Genomic DNA, 18140 nt, shown 5'->3' on the forward strand with positions numbered 1-18140 from the left:
TCATACAATAGTGGTTCCATGTGCCAGTGTAATATTCATGGTCTCGTAATGACCATGGCTATTTACCTGCAACTTTGACTTGATTGGAAGTGCATGCTCTGCATGGAAGTATTGTGAACTCCTCTGTCTGGTACATGGAGTAGTCTGTGCTGGCCACTACAATGACATCCCCGGCTCTCCAAGAAATGGTGCTGTCTGCCAGATTTAGGATGGTGCTGTTTACATTGGTGTCCACAGTCACTGTCAGCCTGGGCTTCACTGTAACACATGAGTTGAAGATTGTGTAATTATGTGTTTCAAATGCTGTACATGGTTCACAATAAGACTTCAGTTCATAATATGTGTATATTAAGAAACTTCAGGAATCATAATTAAATATACAAAGTTGGCTTCTATTAATGGACCACCGCAGGGGGTGATTTTTGAGCGGCCGGGTTTTGTCCAGGTTTTGTACCTGGCAATTGACCTGTTAGGTAAGCAATTTTCCACTGTTTTGGCTGAACTGTATTTATCTAACTGATGTTGTCATATATTCTCACTATTTGTTTTTATGTCTAATCTGATTACTTGTTTTATAGATTATTCCTCCTGATGAAGCGGTGTTTGAACCGTGAAACTAGTTGAGGTCTGATTAATCTATGGTAAACACTTCACCAACAGATACTTCTAGGGGAAACCTCTGAGTATTTGTAAATTGAATATGCAATCATTTTAATGTAATTTTTGTATATCTCTGTCTTCTCCCTTTTTTTTATATGTAATAAATTATTTTTTTATTCAAGAACTGTAATTGTATTTATCAGTACCTAGATAGTCCATTCCTAATTTTGGGGGTTTGAGCATTTGTGTGACTAGCCTCAGCACCTACCCTCACGCTCTTACCCCTTTCCTTGTTTTCCTATATCATTTTGGATGATGGTACTTTTTATGCCTAGGTTTAGGTGTCCTTACTTGCGGGTATACTCAACAAATTTACTTACAGACAGCTAAAAACATTATTAATAGCATGTATTGGGGGGTCAGTGGGAGGAATGGCCCCCCTTACAATGGTGGTCAGAAAGCCAGCTATACAGACAGCGAAAAAGATCACTGGTGCAAACTGCTGGCTCTTCCAAGTGGTGTTGACCCTGGAATTATACGGCCATCATTAAATAGGAGATCAACTAGTCACCCTAGAGTACAACTGAACCCTGGTTCAGAATGGCACCCGGAAATTTTACTGTGCATATTAATAATGCTCTATCAGGTTTTTAGGGAATTCCACGTATTGTTTTCTCTGCAGCACTGTTTGCACAGCATTAGAGAGACAGACAAATAAGCCAAACCCTTCCATTTCTATCTGATTATTATAGCTGTTTGCCAGCCATCCAAAAAGGTCACAATTCTCCTACTTTGACATAAATATATTACACATTTTTTTACACCCAGTACATCCTTTGAGAATAACATCATCAAATCCTGTTCTTATATTGTCAATTATTTCATATGTAGGATTACTGTCAGAATTTATCATTTCCGAGAAGCTTGCAATCTAATGTAGACATTTCTACAGGGATAAGGAGTTAATGTTCAGAAACTGGACACATGTTGTATTTAACACCAAAATGGGAATGCAAATATTCATTTTGCATAGTAACACTACTACCAGGTTCCTGGGGGGACAAGGGAAAAATATGATTTTACTTCAGACATGTGGTAAAGATGATGCAGTTGACAATTGTGTATAAATGCCAAATTCAGTGAGGAATTTTTTCCAAAACAGATTAAAATGATGCCTCATCTTGTCTCTGCTATCCTTGTAAAGTTTCTTTCATAAGACAACTGATATACACTGTATGCATTTGAAATTTGTTTAATTTTAAAGCTGAACTCTATGCTAAACACAATTATGAGGTGAAGTTTCACTTTGCAAAGAATACCCAATCACGTGCAAGATTAAATAAAAACAAAAAAACAAAATTTTTGCTTGTACATGCTTGGATGATTGGACGTCAACAGAACTTTACCTCATTTAGAAAGCTCTAGAGCAAATGCCCTTGCAGAGTGCAGCTGCACTTGCAAAGTGCACAGTCTATTTGCCTTTAGTAAATCAACCCCATTGTCTAATTACTAGAGGCAAGTGTTTTCCCACTTGAATCATGGCGTGCTTTGAGTTTTCCGTCCAGATCTGTGCAGTAATCCAGTATAAAGTGACTCCTGCACTCCTCCTATAATAAGACCAGTCACTGCTGCTCTCTGAACTTGTGCAAAGTGACTGGTCTTGTCTCCGCCCCCTCCTGTAGTTTTCTGCAGGCAGCTTTTCGTGGTATGTTCTGTTAGGCTCCTCCCACAATTTTTTCCTGCACATGCTGTGCAAGCAAAGCCAGTAATATCTGGCTATGGAAAGGTGGTAAAGGTATGTTTAACCTGGTGATCTGCTCAGCAAACCTACTATTTTTCAACAGAAATATATTAAAGCCATTGTAGATAAGGCAAAAATATAGCGTTGTACAACTTGTACCTAGTTGTTCTGAAATATATTTTCCTTAAGATCTGTATTTAATAAAATAGGTTGGAACTAGTACAGATTGTGATCTGGTGTATTACTGGGAGGAAAATAGATGGAAAAACAAAAATTACTGCATTAAGCTGTATTAACTACTGCACAGCGGGATGAAAAAAAACTCACAGATCCCTGCATTTACACAAGTGATGTGTTTGCAGGGATCTCCCCACCATTCCTATTGTATTCTGACAGCGGGGACTCCCCCATGTCAGAATACACAGATCAGCACTGCAGTCATTGCTGGTTTCCCAGAAGGACCGTTCAACAGAAGCCAGTTGTTGGAGGTGCTTCCTGTTGAACAGTGAGGCAAGGATATGCAATTAGTGGACCTCCAGCTGTTGCAGAACTACAAGTCCCATGAGGCATAGCAAGACTCTGATAGCCACAAGCATGACACCCAGAGGCAGAGGCATGATGGGACTTGTAGTTTTGCAACAGCTGGAGGTCTGCTAATTGCATATCTCTGCTGAGTAAGGGCTACATATGGACCAAATCTCATCTGGTTCCTGCAGAACTATCTGATTTTTGGTATGTGTGTACCTGACTTTAGACATCTCATAGAACCATGGAACCAAGGTTTTTTTTTTTTTCTAGAGGTCCTGCTGTTAATTACAAAGTGTATTTACATGTATTATTTTCTGTACTAACTAATCTCACTTATCCCATCACACAATGATGCATTGTAGTAAGTAACTAATACGGTCCAAAATGTACAGGCTTAAAGACATGTAAACCCTAACAATTAACTTTTCTTATTTTCTATCTTTTGATCTCTTAAATATACCATTGGAAGTGTTTTGTTATATCTGTTTAACCACTTCGGCCCGGAAGGAATTACCCTCTTAATGAATGGGCCATTTTTTGAAATACAGCACTGCGTTATTTTAACTGACAATTGCGTGTTCATGCGGCGTTGCACCCAAACAAAATTTACATCCTTTTTTTCCCCACAAATAGAGCTTTCTTTTGGTGGAATTTGATCACCTCTGTGGTTTTTATTTTTGCGCTATAAACAAAAAATCTGCCACTTTTGAAAAAAATATATATATTTTTTACTTTCTGCTATAATATGTATCCAAATTTTTATATATATATATATATATATACTAATTTATTCTTCAGTTTAGGCCAATATGTATTCTTCTACATATTTTTGGTGAAAAAAATCCCAATAAGCATATATTGATTGGTTTGCACAAAAGTTATAGCGTCTATAAACAGGGGATAGATTTATGTCATTTGTTATTTATTTTAATTTTTTTACTAGTAATGGCGACGATCAGTGTTTTTTTAGCGGGAACACGACATTGCGGCAGACAGAACAGACGCCTGACATTTTTGACACTTTTGGGGGAACCAGTGACATTATTACAGTGATCAGTGCTAAAAAGATGTGCTGACGTTGTATGGGGGACTGTGTGACTGTGTGACTGGAGAAACACACTGATCCGTCTTTCTGTCTTAGCAAGGACAGATCTCAGTGTCATCCCCTGACAGAATGGAGATCTGTCTTGTTTACTTCAGCAGATCTCAGTTCTGTCTCTACAGGGAATGATCGCGGGCAGGCGGCAGACATCAAGTCCGCCGGACCTACTGATTGGTTTTCCCGCTGGCCGATCAGAGCACGTGCACCCCAACGAAAGCTAGTGCACGTATCGCCATACCGGTATGGCAATTTGCGCAGCCGAGCCACCTTGCCACATTACATCTGCAGCAGTCGGTCGGCAAGTGGTTAATAAGTACAAAAATACCTATTGATCCTGTCAGAAATTCAGAGCTGTGCTATGCTTTGTGCAAACCTATTGGAACCTATTTAGCCCTATAAGTTCTTATCTTGGGACTATAAATCAGGTACTATCTATGTTTTAGACCACGGGTCTCCAAACTTTCTAAGCAAAGGGACAGTTTTCTGTCCTTCGGGCTTTAAGGGGGCTGAACTGTGGCCAGTATGAGTAGAAATTTCCCCAGCATCAGTGCCTCATCATTGGTTTTAATGGGAGGAATAGTATCCCACAGTTGATATCAATGAGAAGAATAGCGCCCCATTGATGGTGTCAGTAGGGGGAATGGTGCTCCAGCATTAGTGTCAGTTAGAGAAATGGTGCCCCAGGGCCTAAAAGAATAAAACAGACAATGTACACATTTTGCTGATATGTAATGCATGATTTTTTATTTTTTTTTGTCCTGAGATACACTTTAAAAGGAACCTTCCTAAAAGCTTCTCAAATTATTCAACTCTGACAGCTTAGATTAAATTGTCATATGCCACTTCAAAAGAACACAGAAGGGTTGTCGCATCTCCATTACTTTTTATATTATGTAAAGAACACCTATCAGAAGTAATGCGATAATCTTAGGGTATATAGGGTGTGCATAAAGAGAATAAGGAATTCAGAAGATCTTTTTATGCAGATGACGTGAGTCTGACATTGATGAATTGCTTCATTACATTACCTAATCTTCACAAGGTTTTAAAAGAATTTGGCAACATTTCAGGTTATAAAAAAAAATCCACTAAAACAGAAATCACGCCAATTTTCCCACAGTTACGGCAAGTACTGCAATCTCTACATATCAAAGTTATCATAGGTTTAGGGATCAGGTCCATAGTTAATGATTCTAAATTAATTTATATAAGCTCGATTTTCTCCTTTCCTTCCATGAGATTAAAACACTTCTCCATATATGGACCTCTTATAGCACGTCTCTTTGTGGTTAGATTCCTGTAGTGCTGTTCTTGCTAGGAAGTTATGTTTATTCAGAACATTGCCTGTTAGAGTGCTAAGGGTCCCACTTTTTATGTTACAAAGAAATACATAGAACTTTACAGTATATAGCAATCCCACAAGGCATTGGAAAGGGTGCTACCCTATAGATAGGAGCAAGGTGGCCTATAAGTGCCAGATATTGTCAAATATCCTGCAACCAACCTTAGACACGTTTGTGGAATTGAATAAATCCCTAACAGCATATTTTTTGGTGGTAGCGCCCTTTAAAATGGCCTGCGCCAACCCTTAATTCTTTTATATTGATTCTGCCACAAAAGTGGCATTATTACTGCACTAAATTCAAATATAATTACCTCCAGTTCATAGATGAAGAAACTAGAGGTAATTAAGACCTTTTCTGAGTTGACGTACAGGGATAGGCAAAGTGCCCGTCTCTGTATGCTGTATATCAAAGCATCATGTTTATCGCTACTACTCCCTACCCTCCTGTCACTGGTTGTTAAGGACATTGAGGACAGAAAGAAATGATCAAACCAGGACACCCCTCCCCCTTTTCTCCTCTTCCACTGAGAAAAGTTCTTTCACTGATGATATTGCCTATAACATGAATCGGTCATAGGATCCCCCCAGACTGTAAAAATTTGAATAACACTCCTAAAGCTACATCCATATAGACTTAAATTGGAAGAAGGAAGGGATAAGGAGCCACAAGGCTCTAATTTGGACTTTACAGGCAAGATGGACAAGTGTAGTATAAAAATAGATTTTTATTAACAATGAATCATATCAAACAGGTCAAGTAGAAAAGCATTAAAAACATATGATAGCCATATGATATTTTGTAAATATCTAGTGTAACCAAGAGAGTTGACACCAAATGAAGCCCCTGTGCATCAACACGTTTCGCTATTTTGCTTCACCAGGATGTTTGTCTCCTTCCTCCCCCCGGTAAACCATACGAGTGTATATTTATTTTTATATATCTCTACATCATCAGCCCTATACACAGTCGCTGGCACTAGTAAGGCACTGCCTCCTGCTTTACATGGTGATTCTCTGGGGATCATCTGAGAGTTCTTCAAGTGGAGATAATCTTACGCTGACAAGTGAGACCTGTTCCTTTCAACTACCCCCAAGTGTGTCCTGACGATGCAAAATAGCGAAACGCTCACTGTCATTCATTTGGTGTCAACTCTCTTGGTTACACTAGATATTTACAAACTATCAAATGCCTATTGTAGGTTTTAAATTCTACTTGACCTGTTTGATATGAATCATTGTTAATAAAATCTATTTTTATACTACACTATTGTCCATCTTGCCTGTAAAGTCCGTATTAGGGCCTTGTGGCCTCATATCCCCCCACCGTGTTACAGGCAGTGTAATCAATGAAAGAACTTTCACAATGGAAGTGACGGTAGGAGGGGGAAAGTCCTCATCAGACCCTCTTTAGCGCTGTTCAGCGCACAGATGTGAAGCTATAACCCCCCCCCCCCCCGCAGCATTGGAAGTTCAAAGACAGGAAGAGGATGGGGCATCCCTGCAGGGAACATTTATCTAGAATCCAACAGAATACACATCATGGGACATACTTCATTACAGGTAAGTCATTTTACTAATGCTGTAAGGAAAAAACACTTTACTTTTAACACCCAACCCATTTTTACCAGGAGTTTATTTTTAGGCAACGTTCATTAGAAATGTCCTTATATCATTTAAATTACAATTTCTTATTATTAATTGCTGAAATTTTGTATAAAAATATCAGTTTTTGTTTCTTTGTATGTTTCATATTTATTTTTATTATTGCCAATTGTATAAAAGTAACAGATGGACTTATTTGTATATTGAGATCCAATGGAATCTATAGAGATGGCTTATTAATCTGCGTTAAACAGGATCTTGTTCCTATATTCCAAAGTATATTTTTCTCGAGGGAAAAGATTACATGTTTAACAAAAAGACAGTTAAAAAAAATAAGTATTTTTTCAATGTTACTTTGGACTTTTATAATACAGCACCCTAGCTTTTTACCAATATCACACAAAAATATGGAATTTATTATTATGCAAAATGTAAACATGTGCAAAAACTGTGATGTACACTGTGGGGGGGGGATTTGATAAAATTGGTGCACACAGAACCTGGTGCAGCTGTGCATAGTAACTAATCAGCTTCCAAATTCAGCTTGTTCAATTAAGATTTGACAATAATATCTAGAAGCTGATTGGCTATTATGCACAACTGCACCAGATTCTGTGTGCACCAGTTTTAGTAAATGTCACTCTGTACATACCAAGCATTTTTTAATTATTTTTGTAAATGTTAAATATTTATTTTCATATTTTCGTATTAGTACATTCCAGATTTCCGTATTTTTGTTTTATCTTGGTAACAGGCTCTAGTGTGGTCTATTATAAATCTTATGTAACATTGAAAAAGTACTCAAAATTAAGGGTTGGCTGTCCCTAGATAACTGTAAATCTACCAAAACCTGTAGCACTTGATGTATAAGTTCTAAAATAATTTTACCCTTTTATGCAAAAATGATTTCCATTCTGAAAATATACTTACCAGGCTTTCCACAAAGGAACTGGACTTTGTATTTTGGACATTGTGAGTGGACCTGGTCATTCTGCCGGCACTCAAACCTGTAATCATGGCCACCTTTATAAAAGACCTGCACTGGTATACTGGATCCGTTCATTGTAGTAACCTACGATTCACAAGGTACATGTTACTAAATGCAAATGTTTGCCAAAATTGCTAAATTTTTTACAACCGTTTACGTACATAGTGACATATGCTACAACTTTATACAGACTTCTAATGTAATTTTTCTAACATATAAATTCTTACATAGAAATCCATATCCAATACACTTCTAAGCTTGTTCAGTAAGGTGAGTTAGGCCGCGTACACACGGGCGGACTGTATGGCCTACTTAGTCCCTCGAAACACATTTCAGCGGACAGTCCGCTCGTGTGTGGGCTTCAGCGGACTTTTTCAGCGTGCAGTCTGGCGTACTAAGTATTTCGGATTTTTCGAAATTCTGTCCGTCATACTTTGGTTTCAGCGGACAATCCGCTCGTCAGTAGGCTAGTTCGACGGACTAAGAATGGCGCATGCTCAGAAAGGATTTACATGGCGGAAGGATGCATTGCTGTGTATTGGACTTCCTATTTCTAGTCCCGTCATACGTGCTGTACACGTCATCGCGCAAGCTTTCGACAGACTGTTTGTGCATCCGTGTGTGGTCAAGTCCGTTCATTCGAAAGTATGACGGACTGTCCGTCGGATTGTATGACGGACTAAGTAGGCCATACAGTCCGCCCGTGTGTACGCGGCCTAAGGTACTAAAAAGTGCTGTAAATCAGTGGTCATCAACCCTTTCCTCAGGGCCCACTAACAGGCCAGGTTTGCAAGATAACTGAAATACATGACAGGTGATATCATTTTCTGCTCAGTGATTGCAGTATTCTAGTCTGCATCTCCCCAAGGTAATACTTAAAATCTGGCCTGTTAGTGGGCCCTGGGGACAGGGTTGATGACCACTGCTGTAAACCACAATAAAACACATTTTACTAGCTACAATACCATTAGTGGAAATCAGGTAACATTTCCACATTATAACTTTTTCAATCGAAGGATGGCATGTGGAAGAGTGCCAACCTGGTAACTCTCGTATGTGGATTTTGGATGGTTCATCAGGAACTGGCCTGAAGTTTCGATCAATGTATGACTAGCTTTAGATTAGGCAGGCTACTGCCCACAAACACACCAGCCTTTCGGGCACATGCTTAGGTTGATACATGTCCATTGTTCAGGCCTAAACCTGTGACTCTTTGGGTGTATTCAAAAAAGGCCAAATAAAAATGTATTTGAGCATACATCCCAACTTTTTGAGATGTCAATGAGGGACACCTATCAGCAAAAGTATGCAGGCATTGGACACACCCCTTGCCACGCCCCCTTAAATAACATTAAGGGGCGTGGCAAGGGGTTGTTAATTGTACAAAAAAAAAAGATTGGTTAAACCCACAAGTGCTTTTTTACCTCTACTATCCCTTTATATTGGCTTTTGGCATTTACAAACGCAGCAATTTAGAAATCAGATGAAAAGTTTAGCACTGGAAAACACTTTTTAATAGATAACAAATGCATTTTATATACAACTATATAGATCAGACCAAAATGAGGGACAAATAAGGAGGAATGAGGGACAGAGGGACATTGCTGTAAATCAGGGACAGCCCCTCCAAATCAGGGACAGTCCCTAAAAATCAGGGACAGTCCCTCCAAATCAGGGACAGTCCCTACAAATCAGGGACAGTTGGGAGCTATGTTTTAAGGTTGCATTTACATTTGAAGTGGCTTGTTAATTGGAAGTTAAAAAGTGATAGTTAAATTCTATACCACATTTGATTCTGATTTGAACCAGTAGTCATTCAGTGTTTACTAATGTCATAGATTTGCCTGTTCTTGTTGGCTTAGTTAGTCCGGTCCTAGCTGCCTTTTGTTCCTGTGAGATCCAGCATAATATTTGTGAGAATGACAGTTTATGGACCGTTTTCCATTCACATATAATATGGTCTTTGTTTGATAATTTATTATTTAAGTCAAGATTTTGCTTCCCTGTTGTTAAACCAAACAACATCTTTAAATGCTCTCTGTGAGGTCGTTTGATGGCACTCCACCTAATTCCCTTCCTAGTGAGATGTGAATGTGAAGGCTCCTGCTCCCTCTGCATGGCTGTCTGCACTACATGCTTAGGAATGACACCGATAACAAACCCGGCCATTCCAAAAGAGCTTAGGATGCCTACTGAGACCACAAAAAAGGATGTAATAGGATATGCAGCATACGGTCTTATTTATGGTTAGCAATGGGAAACCGTTGTTCCTGGGTGTGAAGCCTGATGTTTTATTAACTACGAGACAGGCAGCAAAAACAATATCCACATGGTACCATATGTCTGTTCTTCCTTTCACTGAATTACTATTGAGTTCCTTCTTATAGTAAAGTCTTATTTGCTGTTACGGTATACTTAGGATACATTCATGTATGTTTCACTGTGTTTTTTCTGTATTTTCACATCTTTAATATTCACTGTGTATTTCTATATTTTTATGCTTTTAATATTAACTGTGTGTTCACCATAGGTACGTGCAGCCTATTGCATTAGGGTGTGCACCACAAAGTTCAAAAACATACCTTCTCTGCATTCTCAGCTGTACTGGAGAGTAAATGAATGGGAAGTGCTCTGTGCTGAGCGGCTTCCTGTTTATTCACAAAATGAAACACAGTACAGTGGAACCTTGGATTACGAGAATAATCCGTTCCAGGAGAATGCTTGTAATCCAAAGCACTCGTATATCAAAGCGAGTTTCCCCATATAAGTCAATGGAAACAAAGATAATTCGTTCCGAGTTGACTTCTATTACATGCAATACTGCATGTGGCCAGAAGTGGGGTGAGGGAGCCGTAGAGCCTCGGAAATACTCAGGCACAGCTCGGAAAGGCTCGGAAACACTCGGGAATGGAATATTTCCAAGTGTTTCCTAGTGCTTCCAAGTATTACCAAACGACTCTGAATGGTTGCGCACCGTTCATAGTGTCCCTGGCGCACCTCTGGCCAAATGCGGTATTGCACAGCCCATTAGCTTGAATTCTGCTCGTTTTGCGAGACAAAATCGAGTCAGAATTAAAAAAAAAAAGTTGCTCGTCTTTTAAAACGCTCATTAATCATGCAGATTTTTGTCTTCAGATTTACCCAAACCATATAATATGTGCTCAAACCTTAATGCCACATACACACGGAATTCTGATGGGATTTTGCACAAGCTGTCTTGCATATAGGCGGTCACACCAAATTCCAACTGTCAAGAATGCGGTGACATGCAATGCATACGACGGGACAAGAAAAACGAATTTCCATAGCCAGTAGCCAATAGCTTCCGTCTCGTAGTTGAATCTGAGCATGCGTGAGTTTTTGCGCGTCGGAAATGCATACACACGAACGCATTTTCGGATAGGAACTTTTTCCAACCGAAAAATTGAGAACATGCTCTCCATCTTTTGCTGGTCAAAATTCAGCCAGCAAAAGTCTGATGGAGCATACACACGATCGTATTTTCCAACCAAAAGCTCTCATCTGTCTTTTGCTGGCCGAATTTCCGATCGTGTCTATGCGGCATAAGAGTTTCAATTTGTATGCAATCAGGCAGGCCCTTGCACTACATGGTTTTGGTAAATCTGAGACAAAAATCTAATAGTGTGTATGGGGCTTAACATCTAAGCCTTACATTCTTTTACTGACAACTGTAGTAAAGAGAATCTGTGCAATCTAGGAAGACTAGAAGAATCTGGAGGCTTTGTTTGTTCTGCTGATAAAATCAAGGGTGGCATGGGAGTTGGGTTTTCCACTAATCTTGATGTGTTAAATAATGAACTATGAAAATCTGACTTTTTGGTGTACAGTCTGTGGTTTTGCTCTTGATCCTGGTGTGGGATGGCCCAATAAAGTTTGCTAGAACAAGACGAGTATGCAGTGGGGGTTATCTTAGTGTAGCAGAGAAATGATCCCATAAGCTGCTGCAAACCCACTGTGAAAGAGTATGCTGCAGTCTCAGCCCGGGCTCTGGCCAGGCCACACCACCAACGCATTTCGCTCCCACCGAAGCTTAATCATGGGGATTCCGAGTGAAATGCGATGGAGCATTGCCTGGCTGGAACCCAAGCTGAGACTGCCACATAATCTTTTACAGTGGATTTGCAGTGATATGCGGAATAGGATACTTTCTCTGCTGTATGTTGATGTCTAAAGCTGGGGCGAGCTCCATTCCTGGCCGGCACTCTTAGCTGTTGATGTTGGACTATGACACTCCAAAGCCTGAGTGGCACCCACATATTTTTACATTAGTTCACAGGGGTTATCTAAGTGTTTGAGGCAATCTGAGCTACTTTTTTTATGATTAGCCTATACCAGGGGTAGGCAACCTGCGGCCCTCCAGCTGTTGTGGAACTACATTTCCCAGGAGGCATTGCAAGGCTGGAAGTTACAATTACTCCCAATGGCATGAGGGGACTTGTAGTTATGCAACAGCTGGAGGGGCCCAGGTTGCTTATCCCTGGCCTATACCATAATATAGCAGTACTCTGGCATGGTGATTTCATGTACCTTGATGTCAACCGGATGGGTGCAGATTTTGTCAGGATACCTGGCCCGGAATTCCGACAGTTTCTCCCAATCTCTGTACCGTGTGCTCTCATACTTGTCAAACCAGTCCGTCCACTCCACATCTGGAATGTAAAAGACACAGAACTCACATTGCAAGCCTGCCAGATCCACTTGTTTATTTGCAAGTAGCGAAACAGAAATGAGCACCAAACACATGACAGAATTACAAGCTGATTTCCAACAAAATGACAAGTGAGGATTATAGGTCCACATCTAGCTGCAAACCGCTTACATTTGTTTGACATCATAGAAAACAGGTCGGTTTCAGCTGCCAGCACAAATGAACATGGTGGACCGTTTAGACTCTCAAGATTCTGCTACTCGATAACACGACTTCTCTAATCAACACCAGTCTTCCTGCTTATTTTCTACCACATTTTTCCATCATGAATTGGATGATGTCAGTCCTGCCAGTGTCCTATAGACTGCAAAGGTAGCACTTTACAGTAACTAGATCCAAACATGGGCAGATTCTTTCAATACGGCTCAATGTCAGAAATGTACACTGATACTTATGGAGCCCATAACAGCCCAATCTAGTGCAGCTGTTCATGATACTCAATCAACTTCTAACTTCAGCTTGTTCAATTAAAGGGGATGTAAACCTTTGTGTTTTTTTCACCTTAATGCATCCAATGCATTAAGCTGAAAAAACATCTGGCAGTCACCAGCACCCAGCCCCCTCGTTTTACTTACCTGAACCCCTTCATTCAGTCGATGGGGACACAGTGTCGTTTTCTCCACAAGCTCCCAGCTCTTGATTGGATAGATTGATAGCAGTGCAGCCGTTAGCTCCCGCTGCTGTCAATCAAATCCAATGATGCGGGCGCCGGGGGCGGGGCCGAGTCCGGCATTCTGTGTCTATAGACAAAAATGCTGGACTCGGGATTGGGCCCGCAAGGTAAATCCCTAGGGGAAGCGCTTCTCCCAGGGGGTTATCAGATGTGGGCAGGAGCCGCGAAAGCCGCTGTTGGACCCCAGAAGATGAGGTTCAGGGCCAGTCTGTGCAAAACGAGCTGCACAGTGGAGGTAAGTATGATATGTTTGTTATTTAAAAAAAATAAGAAAATTGCCCTTACAATCACTTTAAAGCGGGGTTCCCACATAAAACAAATAAATTAAAAGTCAGTAGCTACAAATACTGCAGCTGCTGACTTTTAATAATCGGACACTTACCTACCCCAGGGTCCAGGGATGCGGGGGATCGAAGCCCCCCGCTCTTCTCCCCCTCCGTTAAGCAGCGCCGGCATAGTCACTGTGGACGCCCACCTGTGGATTCACAGCCGGGCACCCACTACACATGCACGAGCGGCGCCGCATGGTGTGATTGGCCGTGCAATCATCTGGGACCTGTCACGTGTCCCAGATGATTGACAAGAGGGAGGAGGCAGAGCTGAGCCCTTCCTGCGCCGAAGGGGAAGTGACGTCAGGAGCCCAGGCACTGAAGGAGGCAGACTACGAGGGATCCCTTAGCAACAGCCATTTAGAGGTGAGTAAAAATGACAAATTTGTTGCACACTAAACAGAAAGCTGCTGAAGACTGAAATGAGGGGAAGCTCTGCTGATTTTATCATCCAATCATGTGCAAGCAAAAATGCTGTTTTTTATTTTCCTTGCATGTCCCCATCGGATCTACAGCGACTGCACTTCCAAATGCACTTTCAGTGCAATTTCAAGTGAACTTTGCATTTGTAGTTTGCACTTGTAGTGCAAAGTGAATTTGCCTTTCGTAAATAACCCCCAATATCTTTTACTTTTTGCTATAATAAATATCCCAAATGAAAAAAAATAATAATCATTTTTTTCCTCAGTTTAGGCCGATATGTATTCTTCTACATATTTTTTGTAAAAAAAATTGAAATAAGCGTATATTGATTGGTTTGCGCAAAGGTTATAGCGTCTACAAAATAGGGGATAGATTTATGGAATTTTTATTATTATTATTTTTTTTTTACTAGTAATGGCAGCGATCAGCGATTTTTATTGGGACTGTGATACTGCAGTGGACAAATTGGACACTTTTGACACATTTTTGGGACCAGTGACATTTATACAGCGATCAGTGCTATAAAAATGCACTAATTACTGTATAAATGTCACTGGCAGGGAAGGGGTTAACACTAGGGGCCGATCAAAGGTTAAATGTGTTCCCTAGGTGTGTTCTAACTGGGGGAGGATGGGACTGACTAGAGGAGGAGACTGATCGGTGCTCATACTTAGTATGAACACACGATCTGTCTCCTCTCCCCTGAGAGTAATAGATGTCAATGTAACACAGATCCCGGTTCTCGCTCTATCCCGAGCAATCGCGAGTGCCCGACGGTCATCGTGCCCACCGGGCACTTGCATCTGCTTCCTTGCATACAGGGAGTAGAGCTGCGTGCATCAATAGAAACACACAACCCCATAGCCTAGAATGGCAAGGACCTCCCCTGCTCTTCTCCTCTTCCCTTCTCCAAGCTAACAGACTAACTGGAGACCACGCTGTCTATTGTTAACTCTGACTTGAAGACTGGATGTTCAGAGAAGCAGCGCAGAGAGAACAGGGTAAGCAGCATTGAAAGTTGTAAACTGCAAGTGCTAGGGTAAGAATTTAAAATTATTTACTGGTAAATGTTTATTTAATTTGCACGCAGCGTGTTAAACTAAAAAATGCTGAGCCTTTAATACTACTCTATCCACCGCCACTAATCAGATTAAAATTCCATCTATTGTTCATTTACAGAGCAGGTTCAATTCAGACTGCTATCAATAAGGAAATAACACCAGTTGTCAGAAATAATACTATTATAATACTGTACATGTCACTTCTGGAATTGACTAACTTTTCTGACAAATTCTGTATCTCTCAGATTAACCACTTAAGCCCCGGACCATTTGGCTGGCCAAAGACCAGAGCATTTTTTGCAATTTGGCAATGCGTCGGTTTAACTGACAATTGCGCGGTCGTGCGATGTTGCACCCAAACAAAATTGACGTCCTTTTTTCCCACAAATAGAGCTTTCTTTTGGTGGTATTTGATCACCTCGGCGATTTTTATTTTTTGCGCTATAAACAAAAAAATAGCGACAATTTTAAATGTTTAAAAAAAAATTTTCCCTCAGTTTAGACCGATACGTATTCTTTCACATATTTTTGGTTAAAAAAAAATCGCAATAAGCGTGTATTGATTGGTTTGCGCAAAAGATATAGCGTTTACAAAATAGGGGATAGTTTTAATGGCATTTTTATTAATTATTATTTTTTTTATTAGTAATGGCGGTAATCGGTGATTTTTATCGTGACTGCGTCATTATGGCGGACAGTGAAAGTAATTAATAAAAACAAATTAAACCGTGCTCTCTGTGAATAATTACGATCCCAATATGCTACATTTTCAAAGATCGTGACTGCAAAGAATTTATACAAATATATATAGTGTCCCAAGTGGTGCACAAATTGCAAAAAAACTGTGATGTAATAGAGTTCATTCAATTTTCAGTGCTCTATGATGTATTCCGGGTCTTGGTTAAAATATTCCACCACCATCAACATGAGTTGTGACCCCTGAAGATGTCAGAGCTTGCTGATAAAACATGTAGGGTCTATTGATTGAGACACATCACCTCCCTTTGTAACGCAGCCTGGAACGCTGACGGCATTTTTTCAAACACGTGGAAGTGTCAGCTGCTGAAGAAAAAACATTTGTGCTGTTTTTAACCACTTTCAGACCGGACCATTTTGCTGGTAAATGACCAGAGGTCTTTTTACACTTTGGCACTGCGCTGCTTTAACTGGTAATTGCGCGGTCATGCAATGTTGTACCCAAACAAAATTTGCGTCCTTTTCTTCCCACAAATAGAGCTTTCTTTTGATGGTATTTGATTGCCTCTGCGATTTTTATTTTTTGCGATATAAACGTAAAAAGACCGCAAATTTTGAAAAAAAATGATATTTTCTACTTTTTGTTATTAGAAAAATCCAATAAACTCAATTTTAGTCATACATTTAGGCCAAAATGTATTCAGCCACATGTCTTTGGTAAAAAAAAAGTCAATAATTGTATATTTATTGGTTTGCGCAAAAGTTGTCACATCTACAAACTAAGGTACGTTTTCTGGAATTTACGCAGCTTTTAGTTTACGACTGCCTATCTCATTTCTTGAGGTGCTAAAATGGCAGGGCAGTACAAAACCCCCCCAAATGACCCCATTTTGGAAAGTAGACCCCCTAAGGAAATTGATAAGAGGCATGTTGAGCCCATTGAATATTTTATTTTTTTGCCTCAAGCGATTGAATAATGACAAAAAAAAAAATTTTTTTTTTTTTTTACACAAAGTTGTCACTAAATGATATATTGCTCACACATGCTATGGGCGTATGTGAAATGACACCCCAAAATAAATTCTGCTGCTTCTCCTGAGTATGGGGATACCACATATGTGGGACTTTTTGGGAGCCTAGCCGCGTACGGGGCCCCGAAAACCAAGCACCGCCTTCAGGCTTTCTAAGGGCGTAAATTTTTGAGTTCACTTCTCACTACCTATTACAGTTTTGAAGGCCATAAAATGCCAAGATGGCACAAAACCCCCACAAATGACCCCATTTTAGAAAGTAGACACCCCAAGCTATTTGCTGAGAGGCATGTTGAGTTCATGGAATATTTTATATTTTGCCACAAGTTGCGGGAAAATTACAAACTTTTTTTTTTTTTTTTTTTTTTTTAACAAAGTTGTCACTAAATGATATATTGCTCATGCATGCCATGGGCATATGTGAAATGACACCCCAAAATAAATTCTGCTGCTTCTCCTGAGTACGGGGATACCACATATGTGGGACTTTTTGGGAGCCTAGCCGCGTACGGGGCCCCGAAAACCAAGCACCGCCTTCAGGCTTTCTAAGGGCGTAATTTTTTGATTTCACTCCTCACTACCTATTACAGTTTTGAAGGCCATAAAATGCCAAGATGGCACAAAACCCCCACAAATGACCCCATTTTAGAAAGTAGACACCCCAAGCTATTTGCTGAGAGGCATGTTGAGTCCATGGAATATTTTATATTTTGCCACAAGTTGCGGGAAAATTACAAACTTTTTTTTTTTTTTTTTTTTTTTCACAAAGTTGTCACTAAATGATATATTGCTCACGCATGCCATGGGCATATGTGAAATGACACCCCAAAATAAATTCTGCTGCTTCTCCTGAGTATGGGGATACCACATATGTGGGACTTTTTGGGAGCCTAGCCGCGTACGGGGCCCCGAAAACCAAGCACCGCCTTCAGGCTTTCTAAGGGCGTTACAGTTTTGAAGGCCATAAAATGCCAAGATGGCACAAACCCCCCCCAAATGACCCCATTTTGGAAAGTAGACACCCCTAAATTTAGGGGTACACTAGTGAGACTAGGTAATAAATGGCGGGTGCCCTGAAACTATAAAAAAATAACTAACCAACCAGCGTCACCTGTAACAGTTATATGGTGATCACTGGTGAAAGGGTTAACTAGGGGGCAATCAGGGGGCTTTATGCGGTAGTATATGGGGGTCCCTGGCGCTATAAAAAGCTGCAGCGAACCTAAATACCTACCTGCCTAACTAGCGTCACCTGTGACACTAATACAGCGATCAGAAAAACGATCGCTTAT

At 40.3% G+C, this 18140-nt stretch overlaps 1 protein-coding gene across 3 annotated transcripts in view; it reads right to left on the minus strand.

Moving 5' to 3' along the window:
- CEMIP (cell migration inducing hyaluronidase 1) overlaps positions 1–18140 on the minus strand; it is a 190407-nt gene that overhangs the window by 51186 nt on the left and 121081 nt on the right. For all 3 annotated transcript variants that reach the window (XM_077468315.1, XM_077468313.1, XM_077468314.1), the window contains 3 exons: positions 12455–12576; positions 7849–7990; positions 67–258 (listed from right to left, as the gene is read on the minus strand). In XM_077468315.1, coding sequence (XP_077324441.1) covers positions 67–258; positions 7849–7990; positions 12455–12576 — 456 coding nt within the window. The remainder of the gene's footprint in view (positions 1–66; positions 259–7848; positions 7991–12454; positions 12577–18140) is intronic.

Source organism: Lithobates pipiens, unplaced genomic scaffold, assembly GCF_037356315.1.
Source record: "Lithobates pipiens isolate NorthernLeopardFrog02 unplaced genomic scaffold, aLitPip1_a1.2 Scaffold_8, whole genome shotgun sequence".
Taxonomy (NCBI): Eukaryota; Metazoa; Chordata; class Amphibia; order Anura; family Ranidae; genus Lithobates; species Lithobates pipiens.